The 21,953-nt window shown below is 41.3% G+C and overlaps 1 protein-coding gene and 2 pseudogenes across 1 annotated transcript in view; all 3 read right to left on the bottom strand.

Moving 5' to 3' along the window:
* Window positions 1-8,031: 8,031 nt before the first annotated feature.
* Window positions 8,032-8,826, bottom strand: LOC147450888 (uncharacterized; annotated as a pseudogene).
* Window positions 8,827-11,959: 3,133 nt separating this feature from the next.
* On the bottom strand, window positions 11,960-13,757 carry LOC147450887 (protein ELC-like; annotated as a pseudogene).
* Window positions 13,758-15,771: 2,014 nt separating this feature from the next.
* The window catches only part of LOC147450886 (uncharacterized), a 40,820-nt gene continuing 34,638 nt past the window's right edge, over window positions 15,772-21,953 (bottom strand). Inside the window, exons 2-5 of the mRNA XM_086520827.1 lie at window positions 17,126-17,199; window positions 16,929-17,036; window positions 16,691-16,792; window positions 15,772-16,130 (exon numbers count right to left, since the gene is read on the bottom strand). Coding sequence (XP_086376953.1) covers window positions 16,065-16,130; window positions 16,691-16,792; window positions 16,929-17,036; window positions 17,126-17,199 — 350 coding nt within the window. The 3' untranslated portion in view covers window positions 15,772-16,064. The remainder of the gene's footprint in view (window positions 16,131-16,690; window positions 16,793-16,928; window positions 17,037-17,125; window positions 17,200-21,953) is intronic.

Below are 21,953 nucleotides of genomic sequence, written 5' to 3'. Positions count from 1 at the left end.
CAATTCACTGTTATACTCTTGTTTTGTCATAAACTTTCCAGTCAAAGCTTTTTCTTTTACATTGTCAGTTATTGTCATGCTTGTCAGTTATCATCATATCAAATTTGTACGGGTTATAGACACTGCAACGGCAATCATGTGGTAAGACCTCCCAAAAGTATTTGTTCTCAACCCATCTTAGTTGCACTTTCATGAGGTTACTAGGTACACCTTAAACCCAAGGTTTGGTAGTGAACCAAAAACTCCATTTTTGGTAGCTAATTTTTGATCTACGCCCTATTTGTTCAAGGGGGCGGGGGATTACTCACCTAGCACCAGGTTATGGATATACCAGAAATCCTTTGTTGTGAAAGAACCTAAAACTCACTGTTGACGAGTACACCAAAAACTCGAGGTATCATGAGTTGCTTGTCCAGTTTGGGCTTGAGGGGTGGATTGTTAGGTTCTTCAAGCCCAATACTGGCCATAGGAAATACCTCCTAAAGGCATGCAAAGCACTAATAGTCTCCATGGCCTAAGTTATAAATTGTAAGTTTTTTTTAGAAATCAATCAATAATAGCGTGCAATTTGTTCTTTTTTTTTTTGTTATGTCGACTCCTCTCTCTCTCTCTCTCTCTCTCTCTCTCTCTCTCTCTCTCTCTCTTCTTGCGCTCTCGGTTGCTGTGCACACTCCTCCACAGTCGCTATGGCTCCCCACCGCCTACATTCGCCTTAGCTTTCCCCAAAAATAGGCTTACTCATCGGAGAATGAAGGTAAGTAACATTTGAGGAAGGAAAAGGACATAGAACCCTAATGAGGGTTAAACTTTATGTATAAATACTAAAAAACTTGTTGATTATTCTTAAAAGAAATATCATTTATATTGCGTTTGCTTTATAGAAAAGTGAATATGAAGCTTCATCAATGGAACTAGTTATAAAGGTAGTATGACCTTCTAAAAAACCTTACACTTTGGGTGATAAAATAAATACTTTGGACTAAGGCTTGAAGTTTTTAAAAAAACTTGTTAAAGATGGACATGGATAACAACTGGTATAGTCCACTTGGTACCTGTAAAACACATTCAAGGCTAACATATCTATTGTCTTGTTTGGATGGATGTAGGTAAGGACTCTATCTTATCTTTGGAGGTTTTTTTGGCTTTAAGCAGTTGTCCTTACATGATTACACAGACACTTTTAACAAGGGAAGTACTTTTGATATCCGTATATTGGAATGAAACTTCATTCATATAAACATTGTACAAAGATGATTCTGAGACTGAGTTAATTTTGTACTTATCATTCCTTCTCTCTCGAGCCAGCTATCTTTTAAATGTGAAAAGTTCAATTATGTCTTATTATTTATGGTAAAACAGCTACACAGACGTTGGTGGATGTTGGATCCCGAGTAGCATGTAGCTAACCTTTTTATACTAGCCTTTTCTCACTTGCTTTTTATGATGGCCTTACGAAGTGACTTCAACATGAGCCTCTTAGCAAGGTTTGGTAGACTTAATTTCGGATCCATTTGCAAAGATATCTCAAACTGTAGTAGTAATTTGGTAAATGCAAAATCTTGACTATTATGGTTGTTACCCTAGTCAAGTTTCCTTAACTTCTTAGCTTAAGAATGTATTTTTCTATATGGAGAGAAATAATTTTTTACAAGAGGTTATGGCTTGGGATAAACAAAGCATGGGTTTCTCTTCTACTTTGAGCACACTAATTCTAGCCTTGTCTTTATGTGGATAGCCTTACCTCAAGTGAGGGTCTCTTTTGAGATGGTCGCTATTGGCTTTTTTAAAACATTGTTCAAAATACAAATGAAATGTTGTCCAAATTGTTTTGAAAGTAAGTGTATGCGACTACTAATTAATTTACTTGACCTTTGTTTAGCGGTGAATTGGACAATAAGTTTTGACACAAATAACAAGAGAAAGGGATTATTGACACCTAACCTCTTATGTAATGCTAGTGCGTTGATGAGTACAATTGTTAAAAAATAATAATTATTTAATCTCTTCTTTGTTGTTAGTTTCTTTGTAATTTTTGACACCGATAACAAGGAGAAGGAGTCGTTAATGCCCGTCTTCCCAAGTAATGCCAATTCTCATGGGCTTGTGTTTCTTGGATGGTGGAGGGTAAGAGGTTCCTTCCTTGGGATTACAATAGGAACTACATTAACAGCAGGAGATCTTCATCCATTTGTTTGGTTTTTTTTATGATTAACATATAATCCTTGTTTGGTTTTTTTAATGATTAACATATGATCCTTGTATACTCTCCTAGGATAATTGTATACTCATTCACTTGCTCGATTCTATTTCTTTATGATTAATATGCAATTTTTGTAAACTCCTCTTTGGTAATTGTATACTTACGTAGTATAATTTGTAAAGTTTAAATTTTACCATATGTACAGGCTCTTTCTTTAGACTCTAGCATTATTCTCTTGTAAAATTTGAGTTCTCTGTATGTATGTATATTCTATCGGGTGTTTAGTTTGAGAAAGAATTTTTGCCCAATATTGAATTAAAGAAGAATTGCAAGGCATGGGACAACTATTACATACATAATTCTTTTATAACCAGTTATATCTCTAAGTATCACGAGATTCTAGAGTTCCACAAATTTCAAGGTGGTCTTCGTTTTTTACATCCTAATATCAAGGCTTTGATTACTCATTTTTATCCAAAGTCATTGTTGAAAGACGCAATTGCAAAAGCTGTGGTATCCATACAAAGTCAGTCTCAGATACCAAACCTCCTAGGAGGGCCACACGCTCTATAGGTTCTCTATCTTCCATTGATTTTGAATGAGCTAAGAGAGAACATTTGTGCTTTTGTTGCTTTTCAAAATCACTTACCAAAATAGATTACCCTATGCTCCGAGAAGCAAAGAAGGATGAAAAATAGAGCCTAGGTCTGTTCTGGAATGGATTTTGAGAAGTTGGATACTAACACTTATGGTCATGTGTGCGTGATGTAGCAGGTCAAGATAGTTGAGTCATGGGCAAGAGTGGCTGACATCAAATAACAGGACATGGAATAAGTCAATAGGAATTTAGTTATTTCAATAAAGTCTTCATCCCCAAAGTGGAATGTAAATAGCCTCATTTATGAGCTGTCCCTTTTTGGAAATAATATAAATACATGCCTAGAGGAACCCAGCTCACTCTAGGCATGGGGGGATGATTGTACCCAATGCTCTCTCTCTCTCTCTCTCTCTCTCTCTCTCTCTCTCTCTCTCTCTCTCTCTCTCTCTCTCTCTCTCTCTCTCTCTCTCTAAGAACCTCCAAAATCTCTAAAATAAAAGACTACATCTGTACTTTGGGGTTCACTATATGTAATTCCTCTACATTACGTGCATTCAAGGCCTACTTGAAAACCTCCTTTTTTGAAATCTCCATCAATAAAACACATCCTTTCTCTATTCAATATGTAAGTACCCCCTTTATAAGGTACCCTTTTGTATATAAAACCTGTGGAAAAATGAAATTCAAATTACTCCTTTTGTTGAACCCGTGTGATATACTTGCATATTTGTAAATGACTCCCTCGAGCATCCATAAAGACCATACGATAACTAAGTCTCTTGATTGGGGCCCAAATGAATGGATTGCTTGTCTTGAGCGTCTTTATCGTTTGGCACAAAATAAGCACTCCTTGGCTCTACATTAGTAACATTAAACAAGATTAATAAGTTTTACTAATTACGTTATACAGCTCTTCAAAAAGAGAATGACTTTACATCCTGTAAAGTTTTGGAAGCAACTTCAAACCGCTTGTGTGAATGGTATTATTCATGGACAACCATATCCAAGTTTTATATTCCGAGTGACCCACTATGTACACCGTCTTGAGGGTCGGATGGCTATGATATGTTCCTTAGGTTAAAAGATTCAAGGATTGTCTAAATGGGAAATTGTTGTGATACCTAAGGAGCAAGGCAGCATTGGGATCCTCAACCCTAAAGTACATGTAGGGGTTTGAAGTGCTAAATTCCTAGTTACACTAGCCAAACACCTATCACAAATTTTTTGGATGCTATGTTAGTATGTATATCCTCTTTAGAAGTTGAGCTACATAATTTGAGGGTTTGAATGGAATGAAGACATGCAACAAGGTTTTGATGATATCAAGGAGGTATTGTGTGCTTCATCAATTGTGAGTCCTCCTGACTTGGAATCCATTTTCTATGTATCTATTAGTGTGGTATCAATAGTTTTGGGTTGGCCCTCTTACAAATTCAAGGTAGAAACTTCAAGACAGTCTATTTTGAGAGCAAGATGAAGAATGTAAGTGAGTTCTCCTACACACACATCAAACCCATTACTGGATGTAGTACAACATTTGAAGCCTATCAAGTGCATCTTATAGTGGACTATGGAGCTGCAAGAGTATGAGTTTGAGTTCAAAGTTGATCATTTTGTTAAAGCTCACTTGGCGGACATAGTGGTACATGAGGGAGGAGAGGTAGCATCTTACCCAAGACTTAACAAGGACAATCACGAAGAGGAAATGGATATTGCTTATGCATATATAATGGTGTTTGATGGTGCATATAGGAAATTTTTCAAAAGGCAATTAGTGGTGGGGTGATCATTAAGAATTCAAAAGGCAATGTGATCTTTCCTAAAGACTATGACTTGATGAAGCTGAAAGCAACAATGAGGCTGCGTACCTAACTCTTGTTCTTTGACTGCAGTAGTGTACTGAGTTTGGATTGAGGAGAGTCATTGTGAAAGGGGATGCATTGCTAGTCATGAATCGGTCGCTTGGTTTAATGGTTTTATGGCATTAAGAAGCTTTTGCATGACTTTGAGCAGATACAATTTAAGCATGTTCCTCGTGAGAAAAGTAAAGAAGTTGACAAGCTGGCTAGGGATAATTTGGATGCTTCGGTAGCTCCTTTAAGGGTCAAAGAAGTCTTATATGCAAGAACAGAGTCACTACAAGATGTGGAAGTGTTTCTTGTGAAGGCCAATGTCCAGAGGGCATATCAAAGGTTTTGACGTAAGAGAATAGGTGGAAAAGAAAGAAACTACCCGCTGGCAGGTGAAGATCTCATGTTTTATGGTAGAGATAGCATTCTAAGGAAAGTGCCATACAAAGAAGAAATAGGTTTGATTTTGAAGCACTTCCATGAACAAACAGGTCATCAAGGCAAGGACCGGGTTGTCTTTTGTATTCTACCAGCTGGATAATGTTGGCCCTCAATGGTGAGAGATGCTTATTTTTGGTGCAAGTCGTGCCATGAATGCCAAGTGTTTGCAAATCAAAAACTTTTGGCTGAGCCTCAAAAAGCAATAATGCCTTTTGCTACCATTTGCAAAGTACGGAGTGGATGTTGTAGGTCCGGTGCCAAGGATCGATAATGGAAAAAACTATATCCTTGTCGCTGTGGACTATTTGACAAAATGGGTGAAAGCGAGAGCTGTAAAAGATATATTAGCAGGAACAATGGCCTCTTTTCTGTATGATCAGGTGTGTTGTAGGTCTGTAGCTCCTATGGTTATTATTTCTAATGGTGGACAAGGGTTTAGAGGAATACTTGTTGGTGCTCTCATGGAGAAAGTTAAAATTTAGCACAATAATTCTTCTCCTTACTACACACAATTCAATGGACTTGTTGAAGACTACAATGGTCAAATTGTGAAAATGTTATCAAAGTATGTTAGAGAGCATCCCAAAATGTGGGACCTAGACTTGAAAAAGTGTGTGGGATTATAGAACTACGTATAGAGTGTCTACATAGTCTACACTGCATGAGCTTGTCTATGGAAAGGAATCTCTTATGCCTATATAGGTGCAATTGGATAATGATAATCCACTCTCCTTGAGGGAAAAACCAACAAGCATGTGACCACCTCATATATGCAGCTAACAAAGTAGCTGCCTTTCGTACGCGATCGGTGGAGAGTTCAACAACATGAGAATTTTTTTAAATTTATCTCTTAGTATGAGCAGGTAGAGGGGAGGAATCGGCAAAGATTCCAGGTAACTAATTGTAAGAGTTAAGTTGTCAGTAGTAATATGTATGGGACACTACTTGTGGACAAGAGACTCACCCTAGAGACCCTTGGGCCCCACATCCTAACTAGAAAAGAAAGATAGTCCCTTCCATGCCAAAACTGTTGGACTCCTCTTATAGGATGCGTTGTGCTTCGTTGTAGTCAATCTCAGTCCCAACATCTGAGATCTGGTGCTCAATCCAAGCAGCAAAGAAATAGTAGATAGAAAAGGTTAATACTTAACTCAATCAATTGTCGTATGGATAAAACCTTAGCGTGGGAAATAATCTGTGGCCTATCTACTTTAGGCCGCCCAATCCTAACATTTTGACCATTGGGCCCTTGGCGAGCCCAAAGCAAAAAAATTGGCAATTGTGCCACCCTGACCGACGAGATGAGAGGGGATGTCCATGAAACTTAACAGGGGTGGGGAAAACACACTAATCCCTACCACTACAAAGTCTCATGGGCATCTCAATCTGTCTTGACAATCTATGGCAACACATCGCCATTTTTTTTACCATTGGGCCCTTGGCGAGCCCAAAGCCAAAAGATTGGCGATTGTGCCACCCTAAACCGATGAGACGAGAGCGTATGGGCATGAAACTTTGTAGAGGTGGAGAAGGAACACTAATCTCCTCCGTTTCAAAGTTTCATGGCCTCGCAATCTGTCTCAACGGTCTACGGCGACACAATTGCCAGTTTTTTGACCATTGGGCCCTTAGCAAGCCCAAAGCTAAAAAATTGGCGATTGTGCCACCCTAGACCAACACGACGAGAGAGTATGGCCATGAAACTTTGTAAGAGTGGGGAAAGCATACTAATCCCCACCCCGTGTAAATTTGCATGGTCATCCTAATCCACCTCGACAGTCTACGGGGGCACAATCGCCAGTTTTTTTACCATTGGGCCCTTGGCGAGCCCAAAGCTAAAGAATTGGTGATTGTGCCACCTTAGACTAACGAGACGACAACGGATGGCCATAAAGGGTGGGGAAATCACACTAATCCCCACCCATGCAAAGTTTCATGGCCATCGACCGTCTCGACGGTGTACGGCATTATAATCGTCAATTTTTTTACCATTGGGTCCTTGGCAAGCCCAAAGCAGAAAAATTGGTGATTGTGCCTTCCTAGAGTGACTAGACGAGAGTGGATGGCCATGAAGCTTTGTAGGGGTGGGGAAAGCACACTAATCCCAGGCATTATAATCGTCAATTTTTTTACCATTGGGTCCTTGGCGAGCCCAAAGCGGAAAAATTGGTGATTGTGCCTTCCTAGACCGACTAGACAAGAGCGGATGACCATGAAGCTTTGTAAAGGTGGGGAAAGCACACTAATCCCTACCTCTTCAAAGTTTCATGGCCATCGCAATCTCTCTTGACGGTCTACGACGGCACAATCGCCAGTTTTTTGCCCATTGGGCCCTTGGCGGCGAGCCCAAAGCGGAGAAATTGGCGAATGTGCCACCCTAGACCAACGAGACAAGATTAGATGGCCATGAAACTTTGTAAGGGTGGCGAAAGCACACTAACTCCCTCTCTTGCAGAGTTTCATGGCTATCGCAATCCGTCTCGTCGGTCTACGATGACACAATCACGAGTTTTTTTCCATTGGGTCCTTGGTGAGTCCAAAGCTAAGAAAAATGGCGATTGTTCCACCTTGGACCAACGAGACGAGAGTGGATGGCCACAAAACTTTGCAGGGTTGTGGGAAGCACACTAATCCCTGCCCCTACAAAGTTTCATGACCATCACAATCCGCCTTGATCGTGTAGGGCGTCTTACAACAAATTGACATTCGTTTCGCTAATGAGAGTCAAGACAGCAACGTAAGACCATGAACCTTTAATAAAAGTAGATCAATGGTAAACCTAAATAACAAGCTATGAATGATAATTTCAAAAATGAACATCAAATGACCAAGGAAAAGTACAACACCATAATATAGAATATCAATGAACTAAAGCATACAATAGAAATGAGCGGAAGGGACAAAAGGTGGAATGATAAATAGCACGAATGTAGGGGTCATCACTAGCACGCATCATCACAACTATAATCTTTAAAAGCAGATCTAGTATCATCTGCAAGGTCTGCAACTCTTGCTCTGCTATGGAGTGTCTCCATGATGCTTTCATGCTCATCCGGACCCAAATGCCAGCGAGGGATGCTCCCTTTATTCTTGCTGACAATACTCTCTAGCCTTAGCTTCAAAGCAAGGACAAGATGGGAGTAGTGTATAGCCACCTTCGGCCACTCATACTGTGCAAAATGGATGTAATGCCCTCGTCCATGGACCTACTAGAAATAGTGCCCTAAAACAACCATACTGTGAGCATCATATGCCTCACCATAATCATCCATTGTGGATTACTAAAGGACATGCTTTGCCTTGGTGCACCTAAGAATATAGTAGTCAACTCCCTCTACATCCCCATCCTTAGCAATAACTGCAAAATCATCTCCCTTTGCCAAGTAATCTGTGAGAGTATCAGCATCATCTGAGAACTGTGTGGTCTGGCTATCAATGGAGCTACTCGATGTGATCATACCTTGTGATCGTGAAAGAGACTCTAGTGTCCACCAGTCAGCCCACTCTGTCATGGTGCAATCTGTCCACTCACCATGTACGTAGGCATCGTAGAAGCGTGAGTGTTGCCTAGTAAAGATGGTGGGATCCCTCATTGTGGTGCTCCGAATGTTGTGCAATTGGTGCGTACCTGCTAGAGTGTCACAATCCCAGCTAGTGAGATTAATGTCCTCGCTATCCACACACCAAAAGAACCACCTCACTGAGCATCCACTTCCTGAAGATGAGTCATGTTCCATGTGCGGCACCACTCCACAACCTGTCTAGCATCTCTAAATTGGTCATTGTCGCATCAAAGCTGACATCGCCGAAGAGCGCACTTTACACAAGTACCTGCACCGTCATGCTCTCCCTTTCCATGTTGTGACTTAGAGAAGCTCCAAATGCAAAGTATGCCACTACTATGGTTCCATCTGTACAACCAAAAGAACTGACGTGCACTTTTGAATTGCGCACCACAATCATCCGACCAAATATAGCAACAAGAGAATGAGATGTGGCACTCACGAAGGAAAACATGATGTTGCTGGCATGGGAGAAACAAAAGTTACTAGCATCTTGGAAGGAGGGTTTGCTTAAATTGTTTTGCCTAAGAAAGAATTTTACGAGCAATTTTCTCATTGACGGCCAATTGCTTTGATGCCTGTAGTTCACAAGCTATTGTGGCTAAGTTGTTGCTGAATCGGATTAAAGATCGCCTTCTCAATATGGTTTCATCCCATGTCGCCAAATCACTGACAACTTGGCTAATGTTCTAATTGGCATAGAACATGCAAAATCCTCGCAACATGATATACTGGTTATGCAAGTTGATATTGAAATGGATTTTTGATATTGTCCAAGGGGATTACATTGCTACTATGATGTGGTGTCTTGAGTTCGGTCCTAAGTTAGCTAATATCATGTATTCCTTGTATGCTTGCAGTGTGTCTTCGGGGATCCTTGAAGGGGAATTGACGGAATCTTGGCCTCTCAAGTGTTCAGTTAGGCAAGGCTGCCCCCTTAGTGCCTTGTTGTATGTTATTGTCACTCACCCATTGTTAATGCATTTTGATCATTTGACTTTAGCTAGTAGTCTTCATGGCTTGCAGCTACCCTCCAGTCAGAACTTTATTGGGCAGGCCTATGTAGATGACTCATTTGTTTATGCCTCGTAATCACTAGCTGATGTCCAAGGGATTATGGACACTTTGGAAATGTATGGGCTTCCCACTGGTCTTAGAGTCAATTTTTGCAAATCAAAGCTTCTGCTACTTAACCCTTGTGATTGACATAATTTGTAGTGGCCACGTGAGATTGTTCCTCAAAATGTGATTAATAGGAACTTGGGGTATTCAATTGGATAGACTGTCACTCATGCTCAAAAAGTGAATTGGGTTATGCAACGCTTGAATGTCAAATTGCATTACTAGAAATTATCCACTTGGCCATTGTATGTTCGCCTACAACTTGTTCAAAGTGTCTCGATGGCTTATGTTCAGTTCTATTGCCATTGCTCCATTAGGCTCGTCATTGTATTACTTCTCTTATGTTAGCTATTTTGTCCCCCTTGTGGCGAACCCATGCTCACAAAAAAGGCTTGCGTTTAATGTCGATGGGGAAACTTTGCACTCCTAAGCGCTTTGGGGACCTCAATATCCTGGACTTGCGCAAGCATGCCCTTGCTAGGAAGGCTGTGTTGTTGCCTACCCTTGTGCAACAAACTCATCCTTGGACTCTTATGCTTGCTTATTTGTGTGAGCATGTGGTCACTTCTTCCTTTGGCATTGGACCTTCAAGTGTCCTGAGACACTAAATTGTCCTTTCCTACCAAGTTTTGGCATTGTCAAGCTAGACAAAAGATTTTTACATCTTGCTTCTACCATAGGTTGCTTATGAGGGAAATAAAACATTGGATTTTTTTCCATGTCAAAATACAAGCACTATCGAGAAAATTATGGTAAGTTTTAAGTCGTAAATTTTTAAAAAAAATTCAAGGTGAATTGCCAAAAAATCATAAAATGCTTATGTATTTGTATAGAGATGACCTTTTCTATGTTTGTAAAAGCCAAGTGTTAGTACTTAGTATTACAAAACAACAGAATGCCCTTCAAAGACTAGTTTCTAAGTCATGTGCAAGATAGACATAATTGCATACTTGAGCACGTGTTTACTAAGAGCATAATTTTGGCTTCCAAAGGTGCTCTCATGGAATTGGAGTTATTCTAGTGCAATTTGACAACTACAAATGACTTCATATGTTGAAACCAAGAAACCATATATTTGTTTGGCTCCCTAACTCAATTAAATCTCATTGCTTGAATCCTATCTTGAATTTTTTATTGTGCCGAATCTCCTGAAAATCTTGAGTCCTCCACAATAACATTGAAATCAAGGTTTTAGGTGTCCCAATTTGTTCTGGGATTTTTGCATCACTAGAGCTTTTCTTCGACACTTATCAGTTTATATGCGGCTCTGCTTCCACAAATGGTTTTGGGCTTTTGACATTCTCGTGCCTTCCTTGCAATGATTTGCGGTCTTCTTCATGTGGATCAAATATTGGGCTTACTGGACCCTGTGGCGTCAATGTACATGTTATATGTTCCACCGCTCTGATGCAGATCCTTTTTAGTTTTTCAAGCTCTCCCTTAGGCAATCTTTACATTTTTCCTTGGATGCTGGTGATATCACCTGGGAGATACATCAGCTCTCCTATGAATACTTTTAGCGAATTTTTTCAATTAGACACTTCTGTGTTCTTTCCTTTGTATATGATCTTTTTTGTGCATTTTCTGCACATGGAGATTTCCCACTTGTAAATTAATCCCAAAGATTTGTTTCATCAAATGTAAAGTGAGTGTATAATGGGACATGCTTGCAGGGGCTAGCCGAAGAAGCTCTGGATTGGTATTGGTGTATACAAAGAGAGAACACCTCCCCATCAGCATTCTAAGTGACAGGGATCATTTTAATGTTGAAGATTGCCTTCGTGGTAATGCTTTGGTCGATCTAAGTGACAGGAATCATTCTATATGTACTGACCTATGCGATAATTCATCAAAGTGTTTGCTTCTGGCCATTGACAAGGGGAAGCAAATTCATTTCAAGGGAAGGGGTTGCTTGTACATGGTGGGTGATGCTATATGACAAGTATGCAAGTGTGTGCTCTTTGTCCAGCAAAATGTGTTGTTATTTGAGATAGTGGACCACTCCAGAAAAACGCAAGGCAAATAATTTCCAAACCGCACATCAATCCCTAAACCTGGCAAGTTCTATTGGCAAGTATAGCATTCTTTCTTTTTCTGCAAGTTATGGTACTTTTGAAAGCATATTCCTGCTATGTAATTATCATGGCCACTTTAAAAAATTCTATGCACACAGAAAATGAAGGAATTTTGAGTTGCACTGGCTCAGCTGCCAATGTTGACTCTCGGAGACTTTTGCAGTCTTATCAGTCTGTTCACATATACAGCTCATTAAAATACCCCTTTTTTTGTCAGTATCTACAGCACATCAAAATCCCTCTTTTCTTGGCAAGAAGACAAATGCAGAAGCAGATTGGTTTTTCAGAAAGCATACTTAAAGCAAAGCGATGATCTGCCATCGGATGTCATGGATTGCTGGTATCGTAGAAATTGGTTCTTGTCTCTGAATCACTTCAATCTTCATGGTGGTGGCTCTATAAAAAAATTGCTAACAAGCAATTGCACGCTCATGCTCAAGATAGAAATCCATCGGCATGACCCCTTGGTGCACATCCTTATCCAATGGATACAACAGATCACCAAGCCCAAGATCTGTTGATGAGTTCTCAAGCATCTGATTTGATAATGTATAACATGGCACAAACACATCATCCGCATCAATCTCTCCAAAATGATGCAACTTGCAGTTATTCGTGGCGAGCCATGTCTCGATAACATCAATGTGGGCGTGGAGGCTGTAGCTTGTGCTCAAGGGCTTCTCGTTTCCTTTGCTGCCGATTGACAACAACCAAGTTTTCTTGTGTCTTGTGTTCGGCTATGCTTCTATTGCAGTAAGTTTCTTCATCTCTTGATGCTCCTCAGTTCCCAGCTTCATATGCTCAGATAATGCTTTGATGGCATTCTAATGTAACGCTTCAGAATGGTCAATATATTGATTTTGCGACTAATCATAGTTCTGTGTTGATGTTGAAAAGCATGATTGTGACGATAATGGCTAATCGTTCATGTCTGAAGTCGACAATGATGGGCTGGAGTGCAAAGATGAGGTTTGCGAAGCTAACGACAACTCATCAATGGCATTCCCAAGCGACACCATGGCCATACGGGGGAAGATGATGGTCCAGAACCACAGGAGCCCTCTCCTTTGCCACATCCATGGAGGGACCGCTACATCTTCGTCCTCAATCGCACCAAAGAGGAGGCAGCGAGGAGGTGAACACCAATGTGCATTGCACGGAACTTGAATGGAAAATCATGCTAGATGTTGCAGGTGGCAAACTCTAGTTCTCCAAGGAGCTTGCATGCACATACGCTTCCAACCCTACCACAGCAGTCGGTGAGCCGTGTGACAGCAGCAAGGCAGAAGATAATGCAAGTCAATAAACGACAAAAAAGAGGATAGTATCTTTAGAGGCAGTAAGGATTTGGTGAGTTGTCCTAATGTACAGGGTACCTAGCACATGATGCTTAGCAAGAGCAGCAAATGGGTCTCAAAAATGGAAAAGAGCTGATGGTTTGGTTAGTGCAAGGATGCAAGGCCATGGGAGTAACTGTTGAGATATCCAAGTCAAGTGACAATGCATACAAACCCCTATCCCCTTCTTGTGCTGCATACACCTCGTGCCAAGAGAATGGGAGGGTTGATCTTGCTGTAACATTTTTTGTTACCTCCACCTTCAGTGCTATGCAAGCCTACACAATCCTAATTGCTACCCAAGATACAATATCTAGCATCTATATCCATGTACCATTTTGCAACAATATCATAACGCCACTATTTTTTGAAATCTTGAAGATGAATTCCTCCATATGTGCAACACAATCCTTGCTTCTCCTCCAAAATTGGAGGAGGAGCATATCGTAACCCTTCGACACTAGAGGAGAAAACAAGCATACGAGCAAAAGGCATGTTCCTTACGGTTTACAAATTGGGTGAGGACGGCACCACCTCCTTGCCATACTTACGTATGGTTTTGTCTTTTTCCTTGGGGAACACGAGCATACAAGCATATATTGCATTTCTCATGATCTTTAAGTTGGACCATTCCCTATTAAGTAATCACGGTACAATAGTTTGGACTATGCTCGAGTCGTAGAGATTGTAGTAATATTATTTGAATCAAGAGCAATGTTCTTTTCTATCTATTTTGCCACTAACTCTATTTGCTTTGCTTGTTTACCAAAAAAGGTTTTTCTTTTAGTGTGACACTACAGTGATCTCTTTCATCTTCTATGCATACCTTTTCATAATCAATGATGAGTTGTGGTAAGTAGCTTGAGGGATAGCCATTGATTTCCGCAAACTTATACATAAAATAACTTGCCCTAGGTGTGCCTTAAGCGGCAACACCCCTCTTCATGACTCATCCTTCAGAGTTTTTCAACAAAAACAAACTTGCAAAATGACTCACTTTCGAGAGTGCTCAAAGTTTTTACTATGCTACATACATACTCATTGCAATTTCAAGCAAAGATATGACCAATAAAGACGGGTAGACTCCAATTCTCTACGCTACTATCCCCCTCTCTACATGACACATGGATGGTGGGATAGGATCAAGGGTAAAGCTTGCATTTGGCAATTGCAAGCAAAATCGGGCCACAAATCAAACACCCCAACTTTACAAAACACCACCCAAGCACCGAAACTTACTAAATTTCCCCAATTTTTATCCACCTGTAATTCAGATACCAAGCAAACTTCCGTATCTTTCAAGGGTAATGTCCAGGTTCAAGTCTCGAGGTGGGGAAGAGAACGCCCACCCGAATTTACATTTTGTCCCAAGGTTACAACTTTTCACCCAAATTTACAACGAATACATCAGATGACTCGTGCTCTCAATCATTGATACCCTCCTCCCATGTCCATGGACTTAGTACCATGGCACTACCATGTGAAATAATGATCCAAAGATTTTGTTGTCTTCAATTTGGTTTTGGAAGAATTCAATTTGTCGAAGCTTCAAATTTCTGCTTTTGTTTTTTAAAGAAATTAAATTATCTAAGAACTCTAGCTTCATAAGAAACATTGGCTTGCAAGACTACCATGTTTTGTTCCTATCTAACACAAAACAAGTTCCCACAAAAAGAGTTCTTGCTGAAAGATCAAAATGTATAACTTTGCCATTTGTATCATTGGGAAGAGTGCATAGAAAAACAGGCAAAGAATCACATACCTCAACAACAAACCATTGCATGGTCAAACAAATAAGGCTTGAGAAGTCACTTAGTTCTCTCTTCTACTAGTCAGAAACTCTACAAGGTGTAAAAGAGCTCAATGATCTATCTGAAGAATCTGGAACTAAAGACCTGTTACCAGACACACACACACACACAGAGAGAGAGAGAGAGAGAGAGAGAGAGAGAGAGAGAGAGAGAGAGAGAGAGAGAGTACATTAACGTCTCTAAAAGGCTAATGTGTCCTATGAGACCAAACCAGTTAACACAATCTCTCATCTGAGGGTAACACAAAAGTAAGCCTAAAGGTTAAGGCTGAAATGAGCTACCTATCTGAAAATTACAAGTCCAAACATACAAGGAGTGTTTTCTCATGTTTCAACAGGTTATGTGTTCCTCTTCTTCGAGAGTCTCTTAAATTTTCCCATGACTTGGATGAGCTCTCCTCCCTCCATTATGAGCTCTACTTTGACTGTTTTTTATTTACCGCGTGTAATGTTTTCTATGGGTTTTCCTCATTTTGAAGTTTCCCATCAGTAATTCAATCTGATATTACTATAAAAAGAAAGTGTGTGTGTGTGTGTGTGTGTGTGTGTGTGTGTGTGTGTGTGTGTGTGTGTGTGTCACTCCCTGTTTTCTACAAACAGAAGGTAGCTAAATAGTTGCCATTATCTGCTTACAAAAAGTAAGAAAAAAGATAGAAAAAAGGTCTCAATGCAAGAAACTTCCCCAACAATAAGACAAACTTTGCCTGTAAAATATTTGTCGCACGACTCTGCGTCTTTAAACAATGAAGTCATGACTCCTCATTGCAAGAGAAGAAAGCCCAAAAAAAGAGATCTGACTTCTCACATATGTCCCTTTTTTTAAAAGCAAAATAATATATTACATGACAAAGAATTGTCAAGAGTATTTTGCAGTTTATGATACAGTTGATAGGATTGTATGGTATCAACGTGGATCTCTTCTCCTTCCTTACCTTGCCAAACCTGTAAACCTCATGCATCTACATGGTTCTTTTCCCTGTGCATGCAGGTTCGAGAACAACCAGCAGGAGTCTGTCCACATTGGCTTAATTACCCACAGCCTTTTTAAAGCAAGATAAAACTTCCATGTCATAGTTGCTGAGATGGAAAATATTTGTCAAAAATATCTGCAAGCACATGTAGATAGCCTGCAACCTGAACATTGAATCAAGTTATGAGCACCAATTATTTTATTATACCAGATCATTAAGCTAACTAGCTGCACTACATTTGCCAGAATAGTAGTGTAAAAGGATGCGTTCTGAGGACAAGTCATTTGAAATAATTGCCATAAATCACAACATCAAGAAAAAACATTTGCTCTTGTTTTTGCAATTTCAAACCACTTTAACTTGAATTATTATATACAAAAAATATATACAAGTCCGTCTCTACTCTACTCTTGCCAGATTGCCCACAAAAAAATGCTCCTAGAAGACAAATGATCTGAAATCGCGACATGTCAAAATATTAATATGCACAATTTCCTCCTGTTTTGCAGTTTTGAACCACCTTGCTGAAAGAGTAGCTAAATACCCTTATTACTGTCTCCCACTTTAGTTCCCTCCAGTATGTTGTATAATTAACCTCGCCATTTGGTCAACTGAATACCCTCACCCAAAGAAAAAGCGTCCCCCAATTGCCCTTTCCCCTATTCTCCCCTCCTCTTATCCTTCCTTTCCATCTAATATAAATGACTGACAGCATTGGCTTACTTGTGTAAGTATAGGTTTTCCAGTGTATCCTTCTATAATAAGACATCCAGTGATGCCCAGCATTGCCCAGCCGCCATTGGTTGCTTCGATAGAACGCTGCCTCTGGAAAATCAAGATACAGATGCACTTGTAAGTTAAAAAATACCATTACTTCAAATTGATAGCCCATTCTTTGCACATTTCCGAGTGAAGGAATCAACTATGAATAGTTCCAGGACCTTGATCGACTGTTCCTTACCTTAAATTTGGCTTTGGCTTCTAGCTGTTTCATTTGTTCAACTGCTAAGCGTTTTGCTTCTATGGGATCCACCATCATTACCTTCTTGGCAGCTGAACTAACCACTTTCTACAACATTACAACCCCAAGACAACCGACCAAAAAAAAGACTCAGTACAAGAATGAAGCGATACCTGATAATAATTAGGTATGCATACCTGAGCAAAGGCTTGAACATGGCGCTTCTGCGCCGTCCTCAAAGTGGCAGGTGGGAGCTTGATCAGCCCTTCTCCTGTAAACCCACAGCTTGTATATCAATTACAACATGAAGCAGGACTATCATACACAGAGCAGCACAGCAAATTCTCAGAATCATAACAATTTGACTCAATATAATTAGTGACACTGCAAGCTGATTTGTAGTGGTCTCAGTAGCAACCCACTACCGCGATGGCAGACCACCGTAAAGCCATTGCAATTTCTCATTGCAATGCCAAAGCACCAATCATTCACCCTGCTCAATCTATTTCACATATAATTATGTCCTAACATCTGCAACCATGCTTCAAATATTGCATAAAGTAACATACATCAACACATGCAACTCAAGTGTCCTGGATGGTTAGCGAAGTTGGCATGGTTCATTTACAAGCTGATCCCTAGGTAGTAGCAATGCCTCCATTTTTGCAGTCCAAAAACATGTAAGTGCATTTTATTTGGTTCATAAACTCCAAGCTAGCTGATAGATGGGAATGGGAGATGCCTCCCATTCGCAAGTTATATAGAGTAGTGGCATGCCTGCCCAAAACAGCTTAGTCCCCAGGGTCTCCGCCACACACCCCCCCCCCCCCCCCCCCCCCCCCCCAATCCCCCAACAAACCAATAAACTCCTTCTTTCCCCGTATAGTTTTCATCTTCGAAATCAAACTAGGGAATTATCTTGGTAATAGCACTATAGCGTTCCCAACTAGACCTCCTTCCACTTTATACCATATGCCCGGTATGAGGATCCTTAAACCCTCATAATTTTTCAGCTTCTTTCTCTATAGCCTCCACCAAGCCATCAAGAGATAGAAGCTGCGTTCCCCCGCGGGTGGAGGGTGGTAGCATGAATGATGAGATGCTGGATGCACTTGAGAGCTCTCTAGAAGCTCAAGTTTGTAAACCACATTCCCAATCTTCTTAAGGATTTTACAAGGCCCATAGTACCATGGGGAAAGTTTTTGACACATTTTTCTTTTCATGGTTTTGGCTTAGCAAAAACCTTATGAAAACCAACGCTCCGAGTGGAATGTTTCTAGTGGCTCTACTACAAGAAGATCCTCCAGACGTCAAAGAGACTGAGGAAATCCTTCTACTAGAGCAGATAATACACCACTCCGACGGACAACTAAAGTCCGGAAGACTACATCGAAAGTATTTAGTCAAGTTCAAGAATTACACCCTTTATATGCAAAGTGGATGACCGAGTCCGATCTCAAGGACTACCCAGACATTTTGCATAGTTATGTTGACGCTCTACAATTGAGGTAACTGTTTAGAACCAAGAGGGATGTAACAATGTCAGACTTTGTAAATAACTAATTTATTTACAAGAAAATAGTTATCTAATTAGTTGTGTGCACATTAAAATGAAACTAGCAGTTCTAGGGCCTCAAGTGCGCCCAAACTTGTGCCAGAGCACCTCAAGGAGACCCTAGCAAAAAATATCATGAAGCCCTAGTGATTGGGAAACCGGGTCTTCAATAAGGGGTAGACAGTAGCCTCAGATTTCAACCTCAGAAAATCACGCGCGTCAGTGCGAGCGCAAGAATGAGATGGGGTCCTTAGAATAGTAATCCTAAGGCCTGGATTACTTTTTAAGGCCTTAGGATAAGTCAGTTAAACTAATTTTAATTGTTTGTGCCGAACTTGTCATGTGACACATCCAACCCTACGTGTCCGTGGACAAGCTACAGCACAACAAGGGTTCAGTCAATCCAGTCAGTCTAGATTAGCAAGTGTTCTGGCACTTTTGTGAGTCTGTTCGCAGACCGTGCATGCCCAAGCAGTTAGTGTAGATGCATATCCTATGGTTGCACACAACATGATCATAAGCATTCCCATCAGAATCCATCAGAACCCTTCAGGGGAATTTTCTAGTGCATTTAACCTATTTTCCTTATTTTTGACATTTTTCACTTATTAATTTAAGTGACTTTTGTTGGAAAGTAGGTAGAGCAAATTGAGTAAGTTTGCATATAAGCAAACCTAGGCTAGCACTAATTGGCAGAAGAGGAAGGAGAACACAGGCCACACGTTCCCCCCCTCTCTCAAGCAAGATCCCCCCTTGGTGGCGTTTTTCCTCCAAGCAAGAACCTCAGCATCTAGCGTTTTTGATCAAGGTCATCCTCGCCAAGACCTCCCAGCATCTAGCATTTTTCATCCACAGCACCATCGCCACAGTTCTCCCTTTGCTGGCGTTTTTCAACAGGACCCTCATCGCCCTAGACTCCTAGACCCTAGCGTTTTCAGCATCGCCACAGCCTCAGGATTTCAGCCATTAAGAACCAACCAGATCAGCGTTTTTATGAGCAGAATTTCCAGCGGTTTGACAGCCTAAACCAGCGATTTCAGCCAGCAGAATTCAGCCCAAAGCAGCGTTTTGGTTTCCAGCAAACTTCAGTCCATTAACGTTTTTGGGACAGCAGGGAAGTAGCATCAGTTTTCAGCCTTAGCGTTGATCTCGTCATCGCCGTCGTCGACCTCGACATAGCCTAGACTGCAATCAATAGTAGACCACTCTCGCCAATGAGAGTGGGGCCTTCGGAGGAGGGTTTTACAACGTCTGTGGTGTCAAGTTCTCTTCTCTCTCTACCTCTCAGTTTCATACACTTTCACGCACAGTGTCCATTCACTTTGTTTGTATCCATTGCACTCTCTCATTAAAGAACGGAAGGCTCTCCCTTCCTTAAGAATAAAAAGGAACCTTGAGCACCGATCGGAGCACTCATCTTGAGCAAAGTTCAAACATTCACTCCGTTGCACGTTACATTGGTATCAGAGCTTTGACAGTGTTCTGTATCACTCAAGGAAAGAACCACAAGAACCACATAATTTTTTTTTGCTTGTTGCAGTCGCACGAACCCAAGTTCGCTTGGGCGTGTCGATTCCTAATCGTGTTTTGAAGAGTGACAAGAATTCCAAGAAATAAGGGTTTGTCCAGCCTCCCCTTGTGCCTCTTTTGACTCATTGAGAGGCGGACCGTGCACTTAGCGGCCGGCCAATCGACGTGAGGTGGGAAAAAGTAACCTTGGTGTCAGCGCAAGGCCGCCAAGGGGTGCGCCCGCGGAAAAGAGCAGAACTCGGGTGAAGAGATGAAGAGAAGATCCTTCTCTAACACAGATTGCAAGCAAAAGAAGAACCTCAAGAACTCAAGACCCTCAAGAACCCAAGAACCCAAGACCCACAAGAACCCAAGTTCCTCGTGAACTTAAGAATCAACAACTTCAGTGCATGGTCATCACCCGAAGCGGAATGTATACCGGGCAATGAGAGTGATGGGCAAGAAAGTAGTGAAGAAGAATTTCAGCAACAGAAAGGTTTTCTTGACCCTCCCCCTTCGCCATCTACGCCAGGAATTGCACCAAACCCCATGGAATCTTTGGTCAAGACAATGATGGACATGATGGCAAAGCAAGAGGCGACTCTTGGCGGCCGAGGAACGGAAAGAAAAAAAAGCGACAAGAAAGGCCGACTTGGAGCAAGCTCGCTAGGCGGCCGACGCAAGAAGGGAAGTGGCCGAAGAAAGAAAGGCTACTATGGAGCGTGAGCTTGTGCAAGCGCGCTTGGCAGCCAACGCAAGAAGGGAAGCGGCCGAAGAAAGAAAGGTTACTTTGGAGTTAGAGCGTGAGGCCCAAAGAGAACAACGCATGAACGACTTGGTACTACATGTCCTCACCTCGAAACCCGAACTGGCCAAAGAAGTTGGTGATTCGTCAAGTGGCGCAAGCCGAGATTCGGACTCCAACAACCCCATCACCAAGAAGTTGACATTCAGTAAGTATGATGGTAAGATGGACGCTACTGTTATTCATTCTTGGTTGCATCAATTTAATGCTTATTTGCGACAACTAAGAAGACAGGAAATAGCAAGGTTTTGACGGCAGCTATGTACCTTGCCGCTGATGCCATCAATTGGTACCACGCATGGCAAGAGGCACAACTAGCCGTGCACCTAGAGGAAGCCGACGGAGACGCGCCCCTTTCCTTCAATTGGGCCGACTTCCAAGACAAGCTCAAGGCGCGGTTTATGCCTCCTCAATACCTAGCACGATTGAAAGAAGATTGGCGCAATCTCAAGCAACATGGTATGCCAGTCATGTCTTTTTCTAACCGTGTTTTGTAGCTCGGCACTCAATTACGCAAATTGGATGATGAGCGCAAAGAGGCTTTCCTTTTTGGGTTAGACGAATATATCAAGTTTGATGTAGAAGTCTTCAATGCAATCGATCTCAACAAGGCGATAGCAATTGCTCTCGCACAGGAGATGAAGCACAACAAGGGAAAGCCTAAGGAGAACAAGACTTCCACAAGTACCTCTCAGACTTCTCATAACCCTCAGAATGGTAAGAACGGTAAGAATTGTAAGAACGGTAACTCTTCTAACCAATCTTCCAATAGTCTCTCAGAAAAGAACTCTCAAAATGAACGTAAGGGTAAGGCTAACACAATTGCTAAACCTAAGCTTACTCCAGATGAAAAGGTAGCACAAGGAATTTTGGGAATTGGGTTGTCAGGTTGGTTTGGACTTATCCCCCGAGCAGCAGATTGCTCCTCTTCTCCTGTCCATCAGGAGAAAGCTGCTACATTGGAGCTCAGCACGACTTTCATTGGCTGGTAGAGTAGTAGTTGCCAACCAGGTGTTGTTGGCGACTATGTGGTACATCACTTCTTGCTGGATCTTTTCGAGTTCTTGTATCAGCCAGGTAGAGAGGCTGATCAGGAACTTCCTTTGGTCAGGACATGACACTCAGATTGCCCGAGCCAAGGTGGCTTGGTCGGTCA

This window comes from Adiantum capillus-veneris, chromosome 9 (genome assembly GCF_014529385.1).
Source record: "Adiantum capillus-veneris isolate H3 chromosome 9, ASM1452938v2, whole genome shotgun sequence".
NCBI lineage: Eukaryota > Viridiplantae > Streptophyta > Polypodiopsida > Polypodiales > Pteridaceae > Adiantum > Adiantum capillus-veneris.
This window is presented reverse-complemented; position numbering and strand designations above follow the sequence as displayed.